The sequence below is a fragment of the Equus caballus genome, chromosome X (genome assembly GCF_041296265.1).
Source record: "Equus caballus isolate H_3958 breed thoroughbred chromosome X, TB-T2T, whole genome shotgun sequence".
Lineage (NCBI taxonomy): Eukaryota > Metazoa > Chordata > Mammalia > Perissodactyla > Equidae > Equus > Equus caballus.
This window is the reverse complement of record NC_091715.1, coordinates 112219738-112239875: the sequence shown is the minus strand read 5'-3', so window position 1 is coordinate 112239875 and position 20138 is coordinate 112219738. Positions and strand designations below refer to the sequence as shown.

General features: G+C 33.3%; 1 protein-coding gene across 1 annotated transcript in view; it reads right to left on the bottom strand.

The window, feature by feature from the left end:
• The window catches only part of HTR2C (5-hydroxytryptamine receptor 2C), a 307873-nt gene that overhangs the window by 61344 nt on the left and 226391 nt on the right, over window positions 1–20138 (bottom strand). Inside the window, exon 5 of the mRNA XM_001488512.4 lies at window positions 9617–9817. Coding sequence (XP_001488562.1) covers window positions 9617–9817 — 201 coding nt within the window. The remainder of the gene's footprint in view (window positions 1–9616; window positions 9818–20138) is intronic.

Sequence of the window (20138 nt, the reverse complement as noted above, 5' to 3'; positions counted from 1 at the left end):
CAATCAAAAGATACCGATTGACTGGAATGGTTAAACAACAAGACCCAACAACATGCTGCCTGCAGGAAAGACATCTCAGCTCTAAAGATAAACATAAGCTGAGAATGAAGGGATGAAAGATGATACTCCAAGAAAATGGCAACCAAAAGATAGTGGGTGTAGCCATACTTATATCATATAAACCAGACTTTTTTTTTTTTAGGAAGATTAGCCCTGAGCTAACATCTGTGCCCCTCTTAATCTACTTTATATGTGGGACGCCTGTCACAGCATGACTTGACAAGCCGTGCGTAGGTCTGCACCTGGGATCCAAACTGGTGAACCCTGGGCTGCCAAAGCAGAATGTGTGAACTTTGCTTCACCACTGGGCTGGCCCCTAAACCAGACTTCAAGTCAAAATAGTTAAGAAAAAAAGATGGTCATTATATAACGATAAAAGGGACATTCCACCAAGAAGACATAACATTTGTTAATATGTATGCACCTAAAACTGGAACACCAAAGTATATAAAGCAACTATTAACAGATCTAAAGGGAGAAATTGACAGCAACACAATAATAGTAGGGGACTCTAAAACCCCACTTACATCAATGGAGAGATTGTCTAGACAGAAAGTCAACAAGGAAACATCGGGCTTGAATGAAACACTAGACCATGTGGACTTAATAGATGTATATAGAACATTCCATGGATATACATAGAACATTCGATCCAAAAGCAGCAGAATACACATTCTTCTCAATTGCACATGGAGCATTCTTAAAGACAGATCATATGTTTGGAAAACTAACAAGCCTCAATAAATTTGAGTAGATTGAGACCACATTAAGTATCTTTTCCAACCACACTGGCGTGAAACTAGAAATCAACTGTAAGAGGAAAGCTGGAGAAGTAAAAAATATGTGGAGACTTAAAAACATGCTACTGAACAACTATGGAATCAGTAAAGAAATCAAAGGAGAAATAAAATATACCTGGAGACAAATGAAAATGAAAACACAACATATCAAAACATATAGGATGAAGCAAAAGTGGTAATAAGAGGGAAGTTTATAGTAATACATGCATACCTCAAAAAGAAAAAAAAAAAAAAAACCTCAAATAAACAATCTAGCACTATACCCAAAAGCACCAGAAAAAAAGAAGAACAAGCAAGCCCAAAGTCAGTAGAAGGGGGAATAAATATCAGAGGGAAAAAAATTAAACAGAGACTAAAAAAACCAATAGAAAAGATCAGTGAAACTAAGAGCTGATTGTTTGAAAAGATAAACAAAATTGACAAACCCTTACCCAGACTCACCAAGGAAAAAAGAGAGAAGGCTCAAATAAAATCAGAAATGAAAGAGGAGAAACTACAAAGGATACCACAGGAATACAAATGGTTATAAGAGAATACTATGAAAAGGTATGCACCAACAAACTGGATAACCTAGAAGAAATGGATAAATTCTTAGCATTATACAATCTCCCAAACCTCAATCAAGAAAAAATAGAAATTTGAGTAGACCAATCACAAGTAAAGAGATTGAAACAGTAATCAAAAGACAGAAGTCCAGGACCAGATGGCTTCTCTTGTGAATTCTACTGAACTTTCAAAGAAAATTGATCCTTCTCAAACACTTCTGAAAAATTGAAGAAGATGGAATGCTTCCTAATTCATTCTATGAAGCCAGCATTACCCTGATATCAAAACCAGAAAGAACAACACAAAGAAGGAAAATTACAGGCCAATATTGCTGATGAACTTAGATGCAAAAATCCTCAATAAAATATTAGCAAATTGAATATAATAATAGATTAAAATGATCGCACATTATGATCAAGTAAGATTTACTCCAGGGATACAGGGAAGTTTCAACATCCACAAGTCAGTCAATGTGATACACCACATTAACAAAATGAAGAATAAAAATCATGTGATCATCTCAATAGATGCAGAGAAAGCTTTTGACAAGATCCAACATCCCTTTATGATAAAAACTGTCAATAAAATGGGTATTAAAGTGAAGTACGTCAACATAATAAAGACCATATATGACAAACCCACAGCCAACATCATATTCAACAGTGAAAAATTAAAAGGTATTCATCTAGGAACAGGAACAAGACAAGGATGCCCACTCTTGCCACTCTTATTCAACATAGTACTGGAAGTTTTAGCCAGAGGACTTAGGGAAGAAAAACAAATAAAAGGAATTCAAATTAGAAAAGAAGAAGTAAAACCATCACTATTTGTGGATGATCTGATCCTATATATAGAAAACCCTAAAGAATCCATCAAAAAATATCAGATATAATTAATGAATACAGTTAAGCCTCAGGGTACAAAATAAACATACAAAAATCAGTTGCATTTCTACACACGAATATTGAACTGGCAGAAAGAGAATTCAAGAATACAATCCCATTTATAATTGCAACAAAAAGAATAAAATATCTAGGAATAAATTTAACCAAGGAAGTGAAAGACCTATACACTGAAAACATATATAGATAAAAGACATTATTGAAATAAATTGATGATGATGTAAAGAAATGGAAAGATATTCCATATTCATGGATTGGAAGAATAAACATAGTTAAAACGTCCATATTACCTAAACCAATCTACAGATTCAATGCAATCCCAATCAGTACCCCAATGACATTCTTCATGGAAATGGAACAAAGAATCCTAAAATTTATATGAAACAACAAAAGACCCTGAATAGCCAAAGCAATCCTGAGAAAAAGAACAAAGCTGGAGGCATCACAATCCCTGACTTCTAAATATACTATAAAGCTATAGTAATCAAAACAGCATGGTCCTGGAACAAAAACCCACACGTGGATCAATGGAAGAGAATTGAAAGCCCAGAAATAAAACTACACATCTATGGACAGCCAATCTTTGAAAAATCAGCCAAGAATATACAATGGAGAAAAGAAATTCTCTTCAATAAATGGTGTTGGGAAAACTAGACAGACACATACAAAAGAATGAGAGTAGATCATTGTCCTATATCATATGCAAAAATTAACACAAAATGGATTAAAGACTTGAATGTAAGACCAGAAACCATAAAACTCCTAGAAGAAAACATAGGCAGTATGTTCCTTGACATTGGTCTTAGCAGTATTTTTTTGAATACCATGTCTCCTCAGGTAAGGGAAACAAAGGGAAAAATAACAAATGAGACTACATCAAACAAAAAAGCTTCTGCACAGCAAAGGAAACCATCAACCAAAAGAAAAGACAACCCACAAACTGGGAGAAAATATTTGCAAATCACATATCCATCAAGGGGTTAATTTCCAAAATATATAAAGAATTTGCACAACTCAATGACAAAAAAATGAACAGCCTGATCAAAACATAGGCAGAAGATAGGAACATTTTTCCAAAGAAGATATACAGAAGGCCAACAGGCACATGAAAAGATGTCCAATATCACTAATTATTAGGGAGAAGTAAATCAAAACTACAATGAGATATTACCTCACATCCATCAGAATGGCTATTATTAAAAAGACAAGAAATAACAAGTGTTGGAGAGGATGTGGAGAAAAGGGAACCCTCATACACTGCTGGTGGGAATGCAAACTGATGCAGCCACTATGGAAAACAGTATGGAGAATTTTCAAAAAAAATAATAGAAATACCATATGATCCAGCTATCCCAGTACTGGGTATTTATCCAAAGAACATGAAAACACTAATTTGAAAAGCTATATGAACCACTATGTTCATTGCTGCATTATTCACATTAGCCAAGACTGGGTAGCAATGCAAGTGCCCATCATCAGATGAGTGGATAAAGAAGATGTGGTGTATATATACAATGGAATACTACTTAGCCATAAAAATACAGAATTGTGTCATTTGTGATAACTTGGGTGGACCTTGAGGGTATTTATGCCAGGCGAAATAAGTCAGACAGAGAAAGACAAATACCCTGTGATTTCACTCATATGTGGAAAACAAACAAACAAACAAACGAACACATAGATAAGGAGAACAGATTGGTATTTACCAGAGAGGATGTGGGTTGGGGGAAGGTGAAAGGGGTAAAGGGGCATATACATATGGTGGCAGATTGAAAGTGGACTTTTGGTGATGAACATGATGTAGTCTATACAGAAGCTGAAATATAATAATGTACCTCAAATTTACATAATGTTATAAATCAATATGTCAATAAAATAATTAAAAAGCAAAAAAACCCTGAGATAACATGTATCACCTATTGGATTAGCAAAATTTTAACAGTTTTAAAATACACTTTTTTAGCTAGGCTTTGGGGAAACAAGCTCTCTTGCATTGCTGGTGGGAATAAAAAATGGATCAACCCCTAACTAAATGTATATATATATTTACCCCTTGATAAATCAACTCCATATCTAGGAATTTTTGCTGAAATTAAACTTCCAAAAGTATGAAACACACACACACAGAGTGAAACAGAGAGAGAGAGAGAAGCACATGATTATTTCTGATGGAATTATTGGTAATTACAAATATTAGAAACAAATGCTCATACTACATAGGAGATTGGTTAAATAAATTATGATATATATATCTACACAACGCAGTACTAGCGTGTGTAAAATACAGAAGAAATTTGGCTTTAAATGGAGCGTTGAGGCCATTTACATGATATTTGGGTTTACATCTACCATCTTGCTATGAAGTGATACAGATTGATTCCTAGGACATATTATTGAGTAAAGAACAGCAAAGCATTAACATGCATGTAGTATTTCATCTTTTATCTAAGAAAGGAGAAACAACAATATATAATTTTTTTCAAAAATAAACTTCAAAAGTATACTTCAGAAATTAGTGAATGGGTTACCCAAGGGATAGAAGAAGAAGTGACATTTCTCTGAGTATACTATTTGCATAGTTTTGACTTTTGGAACATCATGTTAACATTTTACATATTAAAAAATAAAGTCAACAAGGTTGGGTAAATCAATATTGAATACGTACAGAAACCATAAAAGTTTCTAACTGTCAAAAATTGGTAACAGAATAACACAGAAGAAAGTTTCAAACTAATGCTAGCATTTTGAATACAATGCCTTGACTATATACCCTTGAAGGGAAACATTCTAAGGACAAAAAAAAATTATAATAAAATTTTAAACATAGCATTTTATTTATTGTAGTGGTATGAGGATAGCGATTCTGAAATGAATTTGTTGTATTGTAGGATTTAGAAAACATAAATAATAACCAAATAAATATATTGTTGCTTTTGGGGACCAGGCTACACACTGTGAGAAAAATGAGAAATAATAATGAATTGGGAAAGTAGCAGAAGAACCCTGTGTTACCGGACTGAGATTAAAGGCATAGATATATAGAAGCAATGATATCCTAGTAGCAGTGAGCATACCTAGATTCCATACCTTGGTGTATAAAACAACTGACCACTAAAAAGAACAGGAGGGGTTCCTTGTATGAATGACTGATTTCAAAATGGGGGTATGGAAAGTAGAAGGTGAACCTGGCCTAATTCTTGCCAGAAAGTAAGAGAGTGCTCCATGGGACATATCAAAAGGAGTTCTCACTGGACAACTCTAGGACAATTTGAGCATCAAAATAATTAAGGGCAGTAATTAATTGTTGCATTGATTACAACAGAATTCAGGAATCTTTACCAATATGAATAAATAAATAGTGGGAGTGAAACCCTTCCTTACTGTATAATGTCAACTAATAAAGGAAGAAAGAATGATAAAGTAAGAAAAATTATCATTGTACAATCACATATTAATAAATGGTCCAAGGAAGAATCATTAGTGGATTCTAAATCCATTGGGTAATAATTTGTTGGGAAATAATTTCTTAATTTCAAAATATATAGAAATTTTCTAATTACTTTTTTGTAAATATTTCTATTTCATTTGAATTTCAGAAAAAGAATATACACTTTATGATTTCAGCACTTTGAAATTTATTGAGAATTAATTTATGGCCAAATATAAGGTCAATTTTGATAAATAATTTTTGTGCAAATAATGGGAATATGTATTTTTCACTTGTCAATGAGTTAAGCTTTGTTCATTCTCATTATACAATCACTGATAAAGGTGTGTTAAAATTATATAGCATGATTGTAGATTTGTCTATCTGTTTCTATAGTTCTGTCCATTTTTGATTTAGTAATGTTGAGTGTATACTATTATATACAGGCAAATTCATTATGTCTTCCAGATGAATTAAATCTTTCTTCATTATCAAGTAACCTTTCTTTAAAATAATTTTTCACCGAAAAGTCTATTCTGACAGATTATTAATATAGCTACACAATCTTTCTGCTGGTTAGTGTTTGTGTAAAGTACCTTTTTTATCCCTTGATTCCTTTATGATTTATGTATGCCTCTTATAAACCCATAGTTGGATTGCTTTTTCAAATCCTGACAGTCTTAGAATATTCAGTCCCATTTTCAATTAATATAATTATCAATGTATTTGGTTTTAATTATGCCGTCTTAGTATGTGTTTTATAATTTCCCACCTGATCTGTGTTCCTTTTTCTATCTTTTATTGCCTTCTTTTGGACTTATCTTATTATTCTATAATATTCCTCTGTAAATTTGGAAGTTAAACATTCATTTTCTATTAGTGATTACTCTTGAATGTACAGCAAGTTATACTGTATTCATCAAAGCTTAATATTAAATATCATTTTTATCTTTCTCCTGGGCAATGAGGAAAGTTTACTTTCAATCCTCTTTACCTATATGCTATTGTTTTGCACATTTTAGTTCCATAAATATTCTGAGCTCCAGAAGACATTATTATTGTTTTACACATTCCATGTTTGTTTATATTTAACCACACATTTACCATTTTCATTGCTCTGAATTGCTTCCTGCATCTCCAACTTTCCATCTGTGGTCATTTTCATTTGTTTTAAGAACACTCTTCAGTATTTCTTTAAGTAGGAGTCTGCTTTTGTCGTGTTCTCTTAGTTTTTGCTTGTCTGCTAATTTCTGTATTGCACTTAGATTCTTGAGGTATAATTTTGCTGAGTATATGATTCTAATTTAGCATTCACTTTTTATCAGCACATTGACACTACCATTTCAACATCTTCTAGTTTTCATTGTTGCTGTTGAGAAGGCATTCATCCATCTTATCGTTTCTCTATTGAAGTTGATCTCTTTATTTTTTTTTCTTTAAAGCTGATACATTTTTTTCTGCAATGTCACTATGATGGTTCTAAATATTGATTCCCTTTTATTCATTCTGCTTGAGACCTGGTGAGTTCTTTAAATGTGGGAATCAGTGTCTTTCATCAATTTTTATAGTTCTGTCCATTTTTGATTTAGTAATGTTGAAGCCATAATATTATATACAAGCAAGTTCATTATGCTATATATTCCAGTTGAATTAAATCTTTATTATCAAGTAATCTTTTCTTTAAAATAATTTTTTTGCTGAAAAGTCTATTCTGACAGATTATTAATACAGCAACACAATCGTTCTGTTCAAATACTACTTTTCTGCCATTCTTTTCTCCTCTGTGGAACTCTTCTCATGTTATACTGTATGTCTATTATCCTCTTATTCTGTCTTCTCTCTTTTCCATCCTTCCAATTTTTCTTGCTTCATTCATCAGTTTCTTCTAACTGACCTCGAGTAATGCTCTGTTTAGCCATGTCTTATCTGTCTTGGAGTTCTGAAGTTTTCATGTTGTGTATAAGCTCCAGATTTTCTAGTTGTTTCTCAAGTGTTAAATGTCACTTTTTATAGTTTGCAATTTTTCGATGAAATATTTAAGTTCAGCTTGTACTTTCCACGTGCACATTACAAATAGTTATTTAAAGTCTGTGTCTGGTAATTCAACTGTCTTGAGTGTCTGTGGGTTCACGTGTATTATCCTTTATTGTGTTAGATCTGGTTCATGTTGTCTTGTCTCTTCATGTGTCTTTTTATCATTACATTCCAGTTACTAGAATTGAAAATTATTGAAAGAAGTAATTTGAGCCTAAGAAGATAATTTTTTTCTTATACCAAAAAATTTGGAAACATGAAGAATTTGAAATTTCCTTAACCTAATTTCTAGGCTCAAGATTTTTCTTGGTTACATAGGTGACTTGAAGCAGGCCTGAATTCCTGGTCAAGGGTGGTTTAATTCTGGTCTATCCTTATTTCTAGTGTACAGGCCTTTGGGATGCAAAAGTAAGTCAGTTGGTTGACCCTTGCCAGGCTTTGTATTCCAGCTTTGATCCTCCTTTGCTCTTGACACTGTAAAACGAGCTTCTTAATCTGTCAGTCACATCTTCACGTTAGCACATGCTTCATTGGCAAAAGTGACCTCAAAGTCATACTCATTTTTCCTGAATTCCTGTCTTTTTCTGGATCTCTCACTTATTATCTTCTCAATGCTTATAGAATTGTTTCCATATTTTTAGTTGTCTTAAGCACGAGTCATTGAAAATTACTGTCATTATTAGAAGCTGATGCCTCTAATAGTCTAATTTAATTTAGCAGTGTATTTCCTTTGTGAGCACCATAAGAACGGGTATCTTTTTAGATGAGCTCTTCTAGGTGGAAGGGGTAAAATCTGTGAGCATTTGCATATGTATGTCGAATTATGTATATAAATTCACCTTTTTTCTGGGAGAAGTTTCATTGCTTTTAATCCAAAGATGTGTATCTCTCTCTCTGTCTCTCTCTCTCTCTCTATCTAATCTATCTTCACCTATAATAGAACAATCTTAAAAACTTATTTTATCAATAAACCTAGCGTCAAAATCTTTAGATGATATCAGTGAAGATTGCATAGAGGTCTTGATCTTGTAAACTTTACCAAAATCTTTTACAGAAACATAACTTTGAAGAAAAATAATTTAATGAGACACTAAATGCAAGTTCCAACTGGAAGAGAAAAAAAAGGAAAAAAAGAATTGTAAAAGCCCTTATATTTTAATGGGTTAAGTTTTATGACTTGAATATTAGTGTTGTTATGGCATTTATGAATATCTCAAATATACAATAAGATGATCATTTCTTTCCCTTCAACCTCTTCCAAATCTTTAAAGAAACCAATAGATTTTTCTCCTTTTTATATAACCAGAATCCAAGAAGATATTTAAAAACAGAGGAGAGATAGTATATTTTAGATTGATTAAAAGTATAAATTTAGATACGTTTACTTCATGAAGATTTGTATTGAACTATTACTTTTTCAACTGAAGAATATATGGAATTAGAATAAAAACGTTAAGATTAATATTCTGGAATATATTTATGTTCCTTAAGATTTAAATGCTTTATTTTCAAATTTTGGACTTTGCCATATATCTTTGTCATCTTCAAATCGTCTTAAATTTCTCAAAGATCTTGTGTCTGTGTTGCAGAATTCATTGGCATATCAATGCATAAAATAATTTAGCAGCATAAATGGAAACTTAGCATTTACGTATTCATACACATTACATTTATTTCATTATTGTTAACCTAAATATCAGATAAATAGGTTAAGAATAATTATTAAATAGAAGAATCCCGATTAAACGCAAATGTTACCAGTCGACGTCTGTACGTTGTTCACAGTACATAATCCGAAAGTATTGAGCATAGCCGCTGCAATTCTAATGGCCAAGAAAGTTAATTACCTATAGAAATTGCCCAAACTATAGCAATCTTCATGATGGCCTTAGTCCGCGAATTGAAACGGCTATGCTCAATAGGATTACGTATTGCTACATACCGATCCAGCGAGATAGCGCAGAGGTGCATGATGGACGCTGTAGAAAATAAAACATCCAAAGAAATCCAGACGGGGCACAAATATCTAGGTAGTGGCCAGACATAATCTAAAAGAGAACAGAGAGAAAACAAGAACATATTATCCAAGTTATACTGACTATAGTTTTCAATTTTAGTCTACTTATTTTTCCTCTCATAATCTAAGCTTTTTAAAGACTGAAATTTGGGAAACATTATTTTCCACAGTAATGATGATGCTGACAATGATGATGATAATGCATTCAGTGTTCTGTACATTGTTTTTTATTGAGGTAAAATTTACATAGCATAAAATTAATAACTTTAAAGTGTACAATCCAGTGGCACTTAGTACATTCAAAGTATTATTCAACTATCACCTCTTTCTAGTTCTAAAACATTTCATCATCCCAAAGGAAACCACTACCCATTAGCAAGCAGTCACTACCCATTCTCCACTTCCTCAATACCTCACAATCTCTAATCAGCTTTTTGTCTCTATGGATTTAGCTAATCTGTATATTTCATATAAGTGAAGTCATACAATATGTGACCTTTCGTTTTTCACTTTTTCTTTCACTTAGCATACTGTTTTTGAGGTTCATCCATTTTGTAGCATGTTATCAGTACCTCATTCCTTTTTATGCCTGATGCTTTTATCACTTGAGATATTTTTGATGCTCTTGTAAATGGATTTGTTTTCTTAATTTCCTTTATGGATTGCTCACTGCTAGTGTATAAAACTAGAACTCATTTTCATGTGTTAATCTTCTATCCTGCAATTTCACTGAATTGATTTATTAGATTTATTTTTGTATGTGGGGGGGGGTCTTTAGGATTTTCTATATATAAGTTCATGTCCATCTGTGAAGAGAAATAATGTTATTTTTTCTTTTCTAATTTTCCTCTGCCTTTTATTTTCTTTCTTACTTAATTGCTCTAGATAGACTTCCCAGTACAATGTTGAATGGAAGTAGTATGAGCAGACATCCTGTCTTTTTCTGATCTTAAAATGAAATCTTTCATTCTTTCACTATTGAGCAGGGTGTTAGCTGTGGGATTTTCATGAATGCCCTTTATCATGTTGAGGAAGTTTCCTTCCATTCTTAGTTTGTTGAGTATTTTTGCCATGAAAGAGTGATGAATTTTCTCAAATGGTTTTTCTGCATCAATTGAAGTGGTCACATGGTTTTCTTACCTTTATTTTATTAATGTGATGCATTACATTGATTTTTGTATATTGAACTATACTTGCATTCCTGGAATAAATCCCACTTGGTCACAGTGTATAATATGATGCTGAATTTAGTTGGCTAGTACTTTGTTGAGGATTTTTGCATCCATATTCATGAATGATGTTGGTCTATACATGTCTTCTCTTGTTTTGTTTTTTTTTTTAAGGAAGATTAGCCCTGAGCTAACTATTGCCAGTCCTCCTCTTTTTGCTGAGGAAGCCTGGCCCTGAGCTAACATCGTGCCCATCTTCCTCTACTTTCTATGTGGGACGCCTACCATAGCATGGCATACCAAGCGGTGCCATGTCCACACCTGGGATCCGAACTGGCGAACCCAGGGCCGCCGAGAACCAGAATGTGCGAACTTAACCGCTGCACCACCAGGCCGGCCCACATGTCTTTTCTTGTGATGTCATTATCTGGATTTGTTATCTGGATAATTCTGGTCTCATAAAATGAGTTACAAAGTGTTCCCTCATCTTCTATTTTGAAGAAGTTTGAAAAGAATTGATGTTAATTCTTCTTTAAAGGTTTCATAAAATTTGCCAGTGAAGCCATCTGGTCCTGGACTTTCCTTGTTGGAAGATTTTTTTGATTCCTGATTCAATATCTTTACTTGTTATAAGTCTCATAAGATTCTCTATTTCTTCTTGAGTTACTTTTGGTAGTTTGTGTGTTTAAGGATTTGTCCATTGCATCTAGATTATCTGATTTGTTGGAGTACAAGTGCTCACTGTATAATTTTATAATCCTTTTAACTTCTGTAATGTCAGTAATTATGCCCTCTCCCACTTTCATTTAAAATTTCAGTAATTTGTACCTTCTCTCTTTTTTTCTTAATCACTCTAGCTAAAGGTTTATCAGCTTTGTTGGCTTTTCAAAGAACCAATTTTTGGCCTTCTTAATTGTATTTGTTTCTTTCTATTGTCTATTTTATTTATCTCCATTTAAATCTATACCATATCCTTTCTTTTGCCGTCTTGGGTTAAGTTTATTCTTCTTTTCTAGTTCCTTAAGATCTAAAGTTAGGTTATTGATTTTGGACCTTTCTTTTTAAATGTAGGCATTTACAGCTATAAATTTCCCTCTGAGCACTGCTTTAGCTCCGTCCCATAAGTTTTGTTAAGTTTTCATTTTACTCTTCTCAAAATATTTTCTAATCTTATCTGTAATTTCTTTTTTGATCCATTGGTTGTTTAATATTGAGTGAGGTGTTTAATTTCCACATATTTATGAGTTTTTCAGTCTACTGTTAATTTCATTCCATTGTGGAAAATATACTTTGAATGATAATATTTTAAATTTTTTATGCTTGTTTTGAGACCTAATATTTGGCCCATCCCAGAGAATGTTCCATGTGCACTTGAGAAAAGTGCTTTTTATGCTGTTGTTGGATGGGGTGTTCTATATGTCTGTTAGAGTTAGTTGCTTTATGGTATTGTTCAAGCCCTCTATTTTCTTTTTGATCTTCTGGCTAGTTGTTCTATCCATTATTTAAAATGGGGTATTGATGTCTCCAAGTAGTATTATAGATCTGGTTTATTCCTCCTTCATTTCTGTTAGTTTTGCTTTCTATATTTTTTGGTCTCTGTTGTTAGGTGCCTATATATTCATAATTTTTATATCTTCTTGATGGTTTGACCCTTTTACCCAATATATAATGCCCTTTTTTGTCTCTCATAACAATTTTTGTCTTAAGTTCTGTTTTGCCTGATACTAATTTAGCAACTTCACCTCGTTTTGGTTATTATTTGCATGGAATATCCTTTCTTTTCTTTTCCTTTCAAGCTATTTGTGACTTTGGATCTAAAATAAGTCTGTTACTGACAGCATATATATGAAGATTTTTATTTATTTATTTTTTCTTCTTAAGATTGGCACCTGGGCTAACAACTCTTGCCAATCTTTCTTTTTTTTTTTGCTTTATCTCCCCAAACCCCCCCCTGTACACAGTTGTATATCTTAGTTGCAGGTCCTTCTAGTTGTGGGATGTGGGACGCCGCCTCAACGTGGCCTGATGAGCGGTGCCATGTTTGTGCCCAGGATCCGAACCCTGGGCCACCACAGTAGAGTGCACAAACTTAACCACTCGGCCATGGAGCCGGCCCCATGATTTTTATTTTTTAAATTCATTCTGACATCATGCATTTTTAACCATTCTCCCAATCTCTGCCCTTTAACTGGAGAGTTTAATTCATTCACTTTTAAAGTAATTGAAGTTAAGAAAGAACTTATTTACACCATTTACTATTTGTTTTCTATCTGATGCATGCCATTTTCCTGATAAATTCCTTTGTTATTGCCTTTGTTTGTGATTAACTGATTTCATAGGATACCATTTGATTTATTTCTTGTTTCTTTTTCTGTATATTATTTTAGTTTTTTCCTTAGGTTAACTTGGGAATTAAAATTATCACCTAACATTATAACAACTACGTTTTAAATAATGCAAACTTAGTTTCAATAGTATACAAAGTTTTTGCTCATTTATATCTCCTTCCTCTTTATTTATTATTGTCACAAATTACATCTTTATACATTGCATGCTCGTTAACATAGATTTATAAGGATTGTCTTATGTATTTGCCTTTTATGTAAGATAGTAAACCAAAAGAGGAATAACAAATCAATAGTAAACTTATATTGGATTTTATATTTACCCATGTAGCTACCTTTATTGTATATTTCTTCTTAAGCCTTTGAGTTACTGTCTAATCACCTTTCCTTTCATCCTGATGGACTCCCTTTAACATTTTTTGTAGAGCAAGTGTACTAGTAATGAATTTCCTCAGTTTTTGTTAACCAAGGGATTTAAAAAAAATTGAAATATATTTGATATATAACATTGTGGAAGTTTAAGGTGTACATCATATTAATTTGATACATTTATATATTGTAATATGATTGCCACTGTAGCAATAATTAGCACCTCTATCATGTTACATAATTATCCTTTCTTTTTAGTAGTTGGAATAATTAAGTTCTGGTCTTTAGCAAGTTTGACAATTATAGTACAATATTGTTGTCTATATTCACTATACTGTGCAATAAATCTCAATTTCTTCCATTTTTATCAGGATGGTTTTGCAATATATAGAATTCTTGGTTGATAAGAATTTTTTGGTTTTTTGTTTTGGGTTAAGAACTTTAAATAAATATGTCATCCTACTGGCTACAGGCTTCCATGGTTTCTAAAGATAAATTCATTGTTAATCTTGTTAATGATCCCTAGCAATATTGACCATAATTTGTCTTGATTTGGCTCTCTTGGAGTAATTTATGCTTGGAGTTCATTGAGCTTATCAGATGTGTAGACTCATGTCTTTCCCCAAAGTTGATAATTTTTGGCCATTATTTCTTTATTCTTTCTGCCCTTTTCATTCCCTCTATCCTTCTGGCACTCTCATTATGTGTATATTAGTAAACTTGATTGTGTCTCATGTGTCTCTCAGGTGCTGTTCATTTTTCTTCATTCTTTTCTCTTTCTGGATAATCTCAATTGATCTATTTTCAAATTCCCTGATTCTTCCTTACATCTGCTCAATTCCGCTGTTGAATCAATCTAGTGAATTTTTCATTTTAGTTACTGTACTGAAATTTTATTTCAGTTGTTGTATCCAAATTTCTATTTGATTTATTTTTATAATTTCTATCCCTTTATTGATATTTTCTCTATATTGAGACAGAGTTCTCCTGGTTTCCTTTTGTTCTTTGTTCATGGTTTCCTTTGACTATTTCAGCATATTTGAGAGAGTTGATTTAAAATGTTTGTCTTGTAAGTTTGATGCCTGGGCTTCCTCAGGATCATTTTCTATTAATTTATTTTTTCCTATGAATAGGCCATACTTTCCAGTTTCTTTGCATTCCTCATAATTTTGGTGACACTTGAACACTTTGAATATTATAATGTGGCATCTCTGGAAATCAGATTTCCCCCCTTCCTGTGGTTAGTTATTCCTACTTGTGAGTTAATTTTCTTTGCCTATTTAGTGATTTTTCTAAACTACTTTTACAAAGTCTGTTTTCTCTATCTTGTGTAGCCACTGAAATCAGTGTTATGTCAGCTTACTGGCCATCTAGTGTTGTGGTAGAGGTTTCTTAGACATTTATACACAAAGAAAGAAAAAAAATTCTTAGTCTTTGCAGATCAGCTCTGTTTGGGGACTCCTCTTCAACAATTAGTGAGGCTGTTTATAACTTTGTGTTAGCTTTCAATTTAGGCTTGCACAGAGGCTCAGAGGCTGAAGGTCAGCTCAAGCATAGGTGAAATAATAGTGTCTTCTCAGGCTTTTTATAAGCATGCATCCATCCCTGGGCATGTGTGTGCCCTTCTTCACTCTGTGGTATATATGGATGCCTTAAAAATAATGTCTTATTTCCCATTATATCTCCTTGCACAACCTCTTCCTTCTCAGGTCATTCAGCCTGTCTCTTGCTTGTCTGGTCTGTTGTTTCTTGTATCAGTCTGCTGCAGATAATCCTTATACTTTTAAATGTTTCTGGCAAACCCCACCCAGAACATCAGTCTAGATCTAGGAATGCTGAGTCAAGTAAAACAAAGGCATATCCTTGTGCCTATACTTCAGGGATCCACCAGAGAAGTATAAAAAGAGAAGCATAATTCTTTGAGAATAGGGTCTATATTATTCCCTCTAGCACTAAGAACCAGTACCAGGCAGGCAAGCTGTCATCCCCTAATCAGCTGCTGATCTGGAAATTAGGGTATGGTAGGCAGGCAACTTAAAATGATACAGTGTTCTCTTACTACAAAGCAGTTGCTTCTTTCTTCACCAAGCCTTCCCTTGTTTGTTTTAAATTTTTGCCCAGGTTTCAGAGTTCTATAAAAGTTGACAGTGACCATTTTTGCCAGGGCATCTGTTGCTCTTGTGGAAGGACAGAACACTGGTGTTCTCTGTCACATAAATTCTTTATTCCTTAATTTAACTTATCTTATTCATTTGCTTACTATGTGCTAAATATTTTGTTGGGTACTAGAAGTAAATATTAATACATGGCAAAAACTCTTGTTTCCACTTTTCCAGATACTGGTTAAATTCCTGATTCCATTTTGATGATGATTGTTGGTGTGGCATTACTTCTGACTATGCTGGTGTCAAGATTGACAGAATGCTTCAAATAAGTTGTTTTTAATATTGGTGTTCTTTTCTTTCTTTTTGGTGAAGAAGATTGGCTCTGATCTAATATCTGTTGTGAATCTTCCTCTTTCTTCTTGAGAAAGATTGTCCCTGAGCTAACATCTGTGCCAATCTTCCTCTATTTTATATGTGGGACACTGCCACAGCATGGCTTTATGAGCAGTGTGTAGGTCAATGCCTAGGATCTGAACCTGCAAACCCCAGGCCACTGAAGGGGAGTGCGTGAACTTAATTAACAACTCTGCCACTGGGCTGGCTCCAAATAATATTGGTGTTCTTAATGAAAGAGTTGAGATCCAAGTGGTGTTCCATAGTGCTAAAGTTTGCACACTGGAGAATCATTCCAGGTTTAAAGTTTCTGTAATGACATTGATAGCCAAGATCTAGCAACTGAATCCGGCAAAAAAAGTCAACTCTTTTTTATCAGCTCTTTATTGAATTGTTTTATAATGTTGTATTCTAGTCTGTTGGAGTTGTTACTGAAAACTATCTTAGATACTGGGCTCTGCTCCTGTGCAAACTTGGTAACATTTCTACTTTACAAAATAACCAATGCAGAATGCTATTTTCAAGGAGAAGTAAGAGAAAAAAAGTAGATATCTGGCTATGGAAATATTTGGGATGACCGATATCCTTCTTCGGATATTTTTGGTTTCTTCAGGAAAGGGCTGAAGGATGTCAAGATATAGACTGATCAACAGGTGCTTCATGATCTAAAAAACTTTCTCAATAATGAGGCAGCACTGATCAAACCACCTTACTTTTAAGGTTAACCTTATTTCTAATTAGCAAGAGATCTATACAACTGATTATTATTTGGTTTTGGGGTCCTATCCCTTAATACCCCTGTTTTAGTTGGCTGCATCCCCAGCCTTTACCAGGATTTAATGTGTCCTTAGGTCTCTATCCTAGAGGTGGTCAATTTTAGTTTTTTCATTTTTGTCATTGGTGCTGTTTCAATCTATATGAGTTATTGATGCATATTTGGATGATGTAATTTTCTTAGATAAATCATTAATTCATACTTATACCACTTGTTATTTATTGAGCTTCATGAATCCATAAATTTATGGTTTTCACCAAATTTGAGGAATTTTCAGCCTTTTTTTCTTCTCAAATAGTTTTTGGTCCCATTCTTTCTCTTTTCCCCTCTAAGTCTCCAATTAGATGTATGTCAGCATGTTTTATATTGTTTCACAGGTTCCTGAGAGTGTATTCTTTTCCTTCTAAATATATCTTTCTCTCTGATCTTGATTTCAGATAATTTCTATTGATTTATCTTCAAGTACATTGGCTATTTTCTCTATCTCCATTACAGTGTTTAGCCTATTCATGGAATTTTAAAAAATTTTACATATTGTTTTTAAGCTCTCAAATTTCCATCTGATTATTTTTGTTGTTTTCATTTATCTTCTGAGATTTCCTATTTTCAATCATTATGAGCATATTTTCTTTTATGTTATTGAACATAAATATAATAGTAGCGATAAAATCTGTGTGAATTTCAACATCAGGGTGTTCATAGGATAGGTCTCTGTTGAAAAGTTTGTGTGTGTGTGCACACATGCATATATATGTATGTGAATGGGTTACATTTTCCTGTTTTTTCTTAAAGTAAGAAAATTTAGATTACAACCTAAACATTGTGACTGTTACAATGTTGAAACGTTGGATTCTGTTACATTTCTCTAGAAAGTGTTAGTGTTTTTGTTTTTCATGGTTACTAGCTTGTTTGGACTCAAACTGCTATCTCTGTCTCTTGGGCTACACTTCAAAAGTTAGTTTGGCTCATTTATCCTTTCTTTGACTGCTTGAAGTATGCCCCAGACAAGCATGGTTCAGAGGTCAGCTAAATGTTTAGGAAGAATTTATAGTTATCCAGAGCAGAATTTGTGGTTCCCTCCATCTATCTCTACCTTTCCCCAGATGTTCCCTCACCTTCCAGGTTTGAGATTTCCTCAAACTCTGTCCTCACTTTCTTTGGCCTATAAAAATGAAGATTTTTTTTTTGAGTTTTAGCCACCTCACATGGCACAGACTTAGGCTATAAGTCATGAAAGTTGGAAACTCAACCAGTGTTGGCCCCTTCTTCCAAGTCTTGAGACCATCCAGAATCTCTCTGGTTTTGTTTTTTCTCCAGTACCTTCAAGTAGTTGTTTTCATATTTTATTTAGTATTGATAGTTATTATCTGCTGGAAGTTTGGTTCAATAGAAGCTTATTGGCCATGCCAGAAGTGGAACTACCAATCATTAGAATTCAAACCATGCACTAAAGAAATCAAAGAAATTCTTCTAAGCAAAAATGGTTATGAATGTCCATTTCTGTCCAACATTTTCTTGTAATCTCCTCAGATTGTATCTTCCATGGAAGTTGACTGTGTTGAGGGTTTGGGTATTCTTCTTGACTTGTTTCACTTTCAGAAATTACTTTCCCAATTGTGCTTCCAATGCACAAGTATCACCTGACTGCCATTATGTGGAGAATTTTGTTGCCATAACTACTAGAATATAAAATCCATTGTGTAGGTCATTATTGCCTTTTTAATTTTTCCACTATTTTATCCATAATGCTTAGATCAATGCATGGCAAAGGCACTCAATAAATATTGGTTAAATGCATAAAAGAATATCCCTACCCAACAGATCGTAACTTCACTCTAAACTCAACCTCACCATATGACAATGTATATTCTTATTTGGGTACATATCCATTCTGCAAAGTCAATACACTATCTGGTCAGTTCTCGGCTGTTACTTGTTTAATAATGGCAAAAATGGCAATAGCTATTCTGCAGGATCTGTCATGTACCAAACACAACATTAAGGACTTCATTTTATTTTTTCCACACACAAAAAGCAATTTCACAATGTAGTTTCCTTTATCCTACAGTGTAAGGAAAATGTGTCTCATAAAGTTTTGGACTCATTAAGTCCACAGTGTGAATAAAAGATCTTGGTCCAAACCTGATATTTTTTCCTGAGCACTACGTTACCTCCTATCACCATACATTATTTCTTACTAGATAATGAATATAGTTGCTTTTCCAATAGAGGACAAAGTTCCTTATACAGATTTTTCCAAGACGTCTACTTCCAAACATACAACACAGCAAAATCCAAAGTCAATGAACAAGCACCTAAAGTAAAAACTATCCCAAAGGATGCCATATCAGAAGGAACTGAATCAGTAACTTCTGGATTCACTTCACAATCAAGAATAATTGCAGAAAACTTTCTCTGAATTTCTGTAAGCTAGATTTTCTCACACTTGACTGATCACGATTATCAACAAAGATTCTTAATAAAAATATTCTTTCCTGGACCTCAGTGAAGACCTATTAATTCAAAATATTTAGCATTTCAGTGAATATTTAATGTTTTCTCATTTGCCTTTTTAAGGCAAATGGACATTTTAAGTTATCTCAATGAAATTAAAGTCTGTTTGCTTTAGATAAATTTATATGATCCAGGTACATTGCAGAGAAGAAAGATGTGAAAAGTTTGGTGGAAGTTGCATAGCAAAGAGGCTATGTAGCATAATTTCAGTGGGGGAGGTCAATTCATAGCTGAGTGAGATTAAACCTTATTTTCAGAGGCAAAAATTGTGTATAGTGTTTCATAAGACATTTTCATATATTCATTCATTCATTCATTTAATCGTTCAAAGTTTGCATGATCCTTAGTAACTAAAAATCACAGGCATTCCTCCCCAATATTGAAGATAATGACAAAGATTGAATAAAATACATTGTAAAATTTAAATGTAAAATTCATTGTAAAATTTCATTTGTGCAAATGAAATATGAAAGGGCTTTATTTTTATGAAATAAACATCTTTGCCTGGCACAAATTAGGCACTCAATAAATATTTGTTAAGCGCATACAAGAATATCCCCACCCTGCAGATCATAATCCCACCACACAGAAAAGAATAATTGTCCATTATTCTGGTAATATAATTCAGAGATATAAGGACAACTGTGAAGTAATCTCAAAGCTAGAATGGAACTCAGAAGTT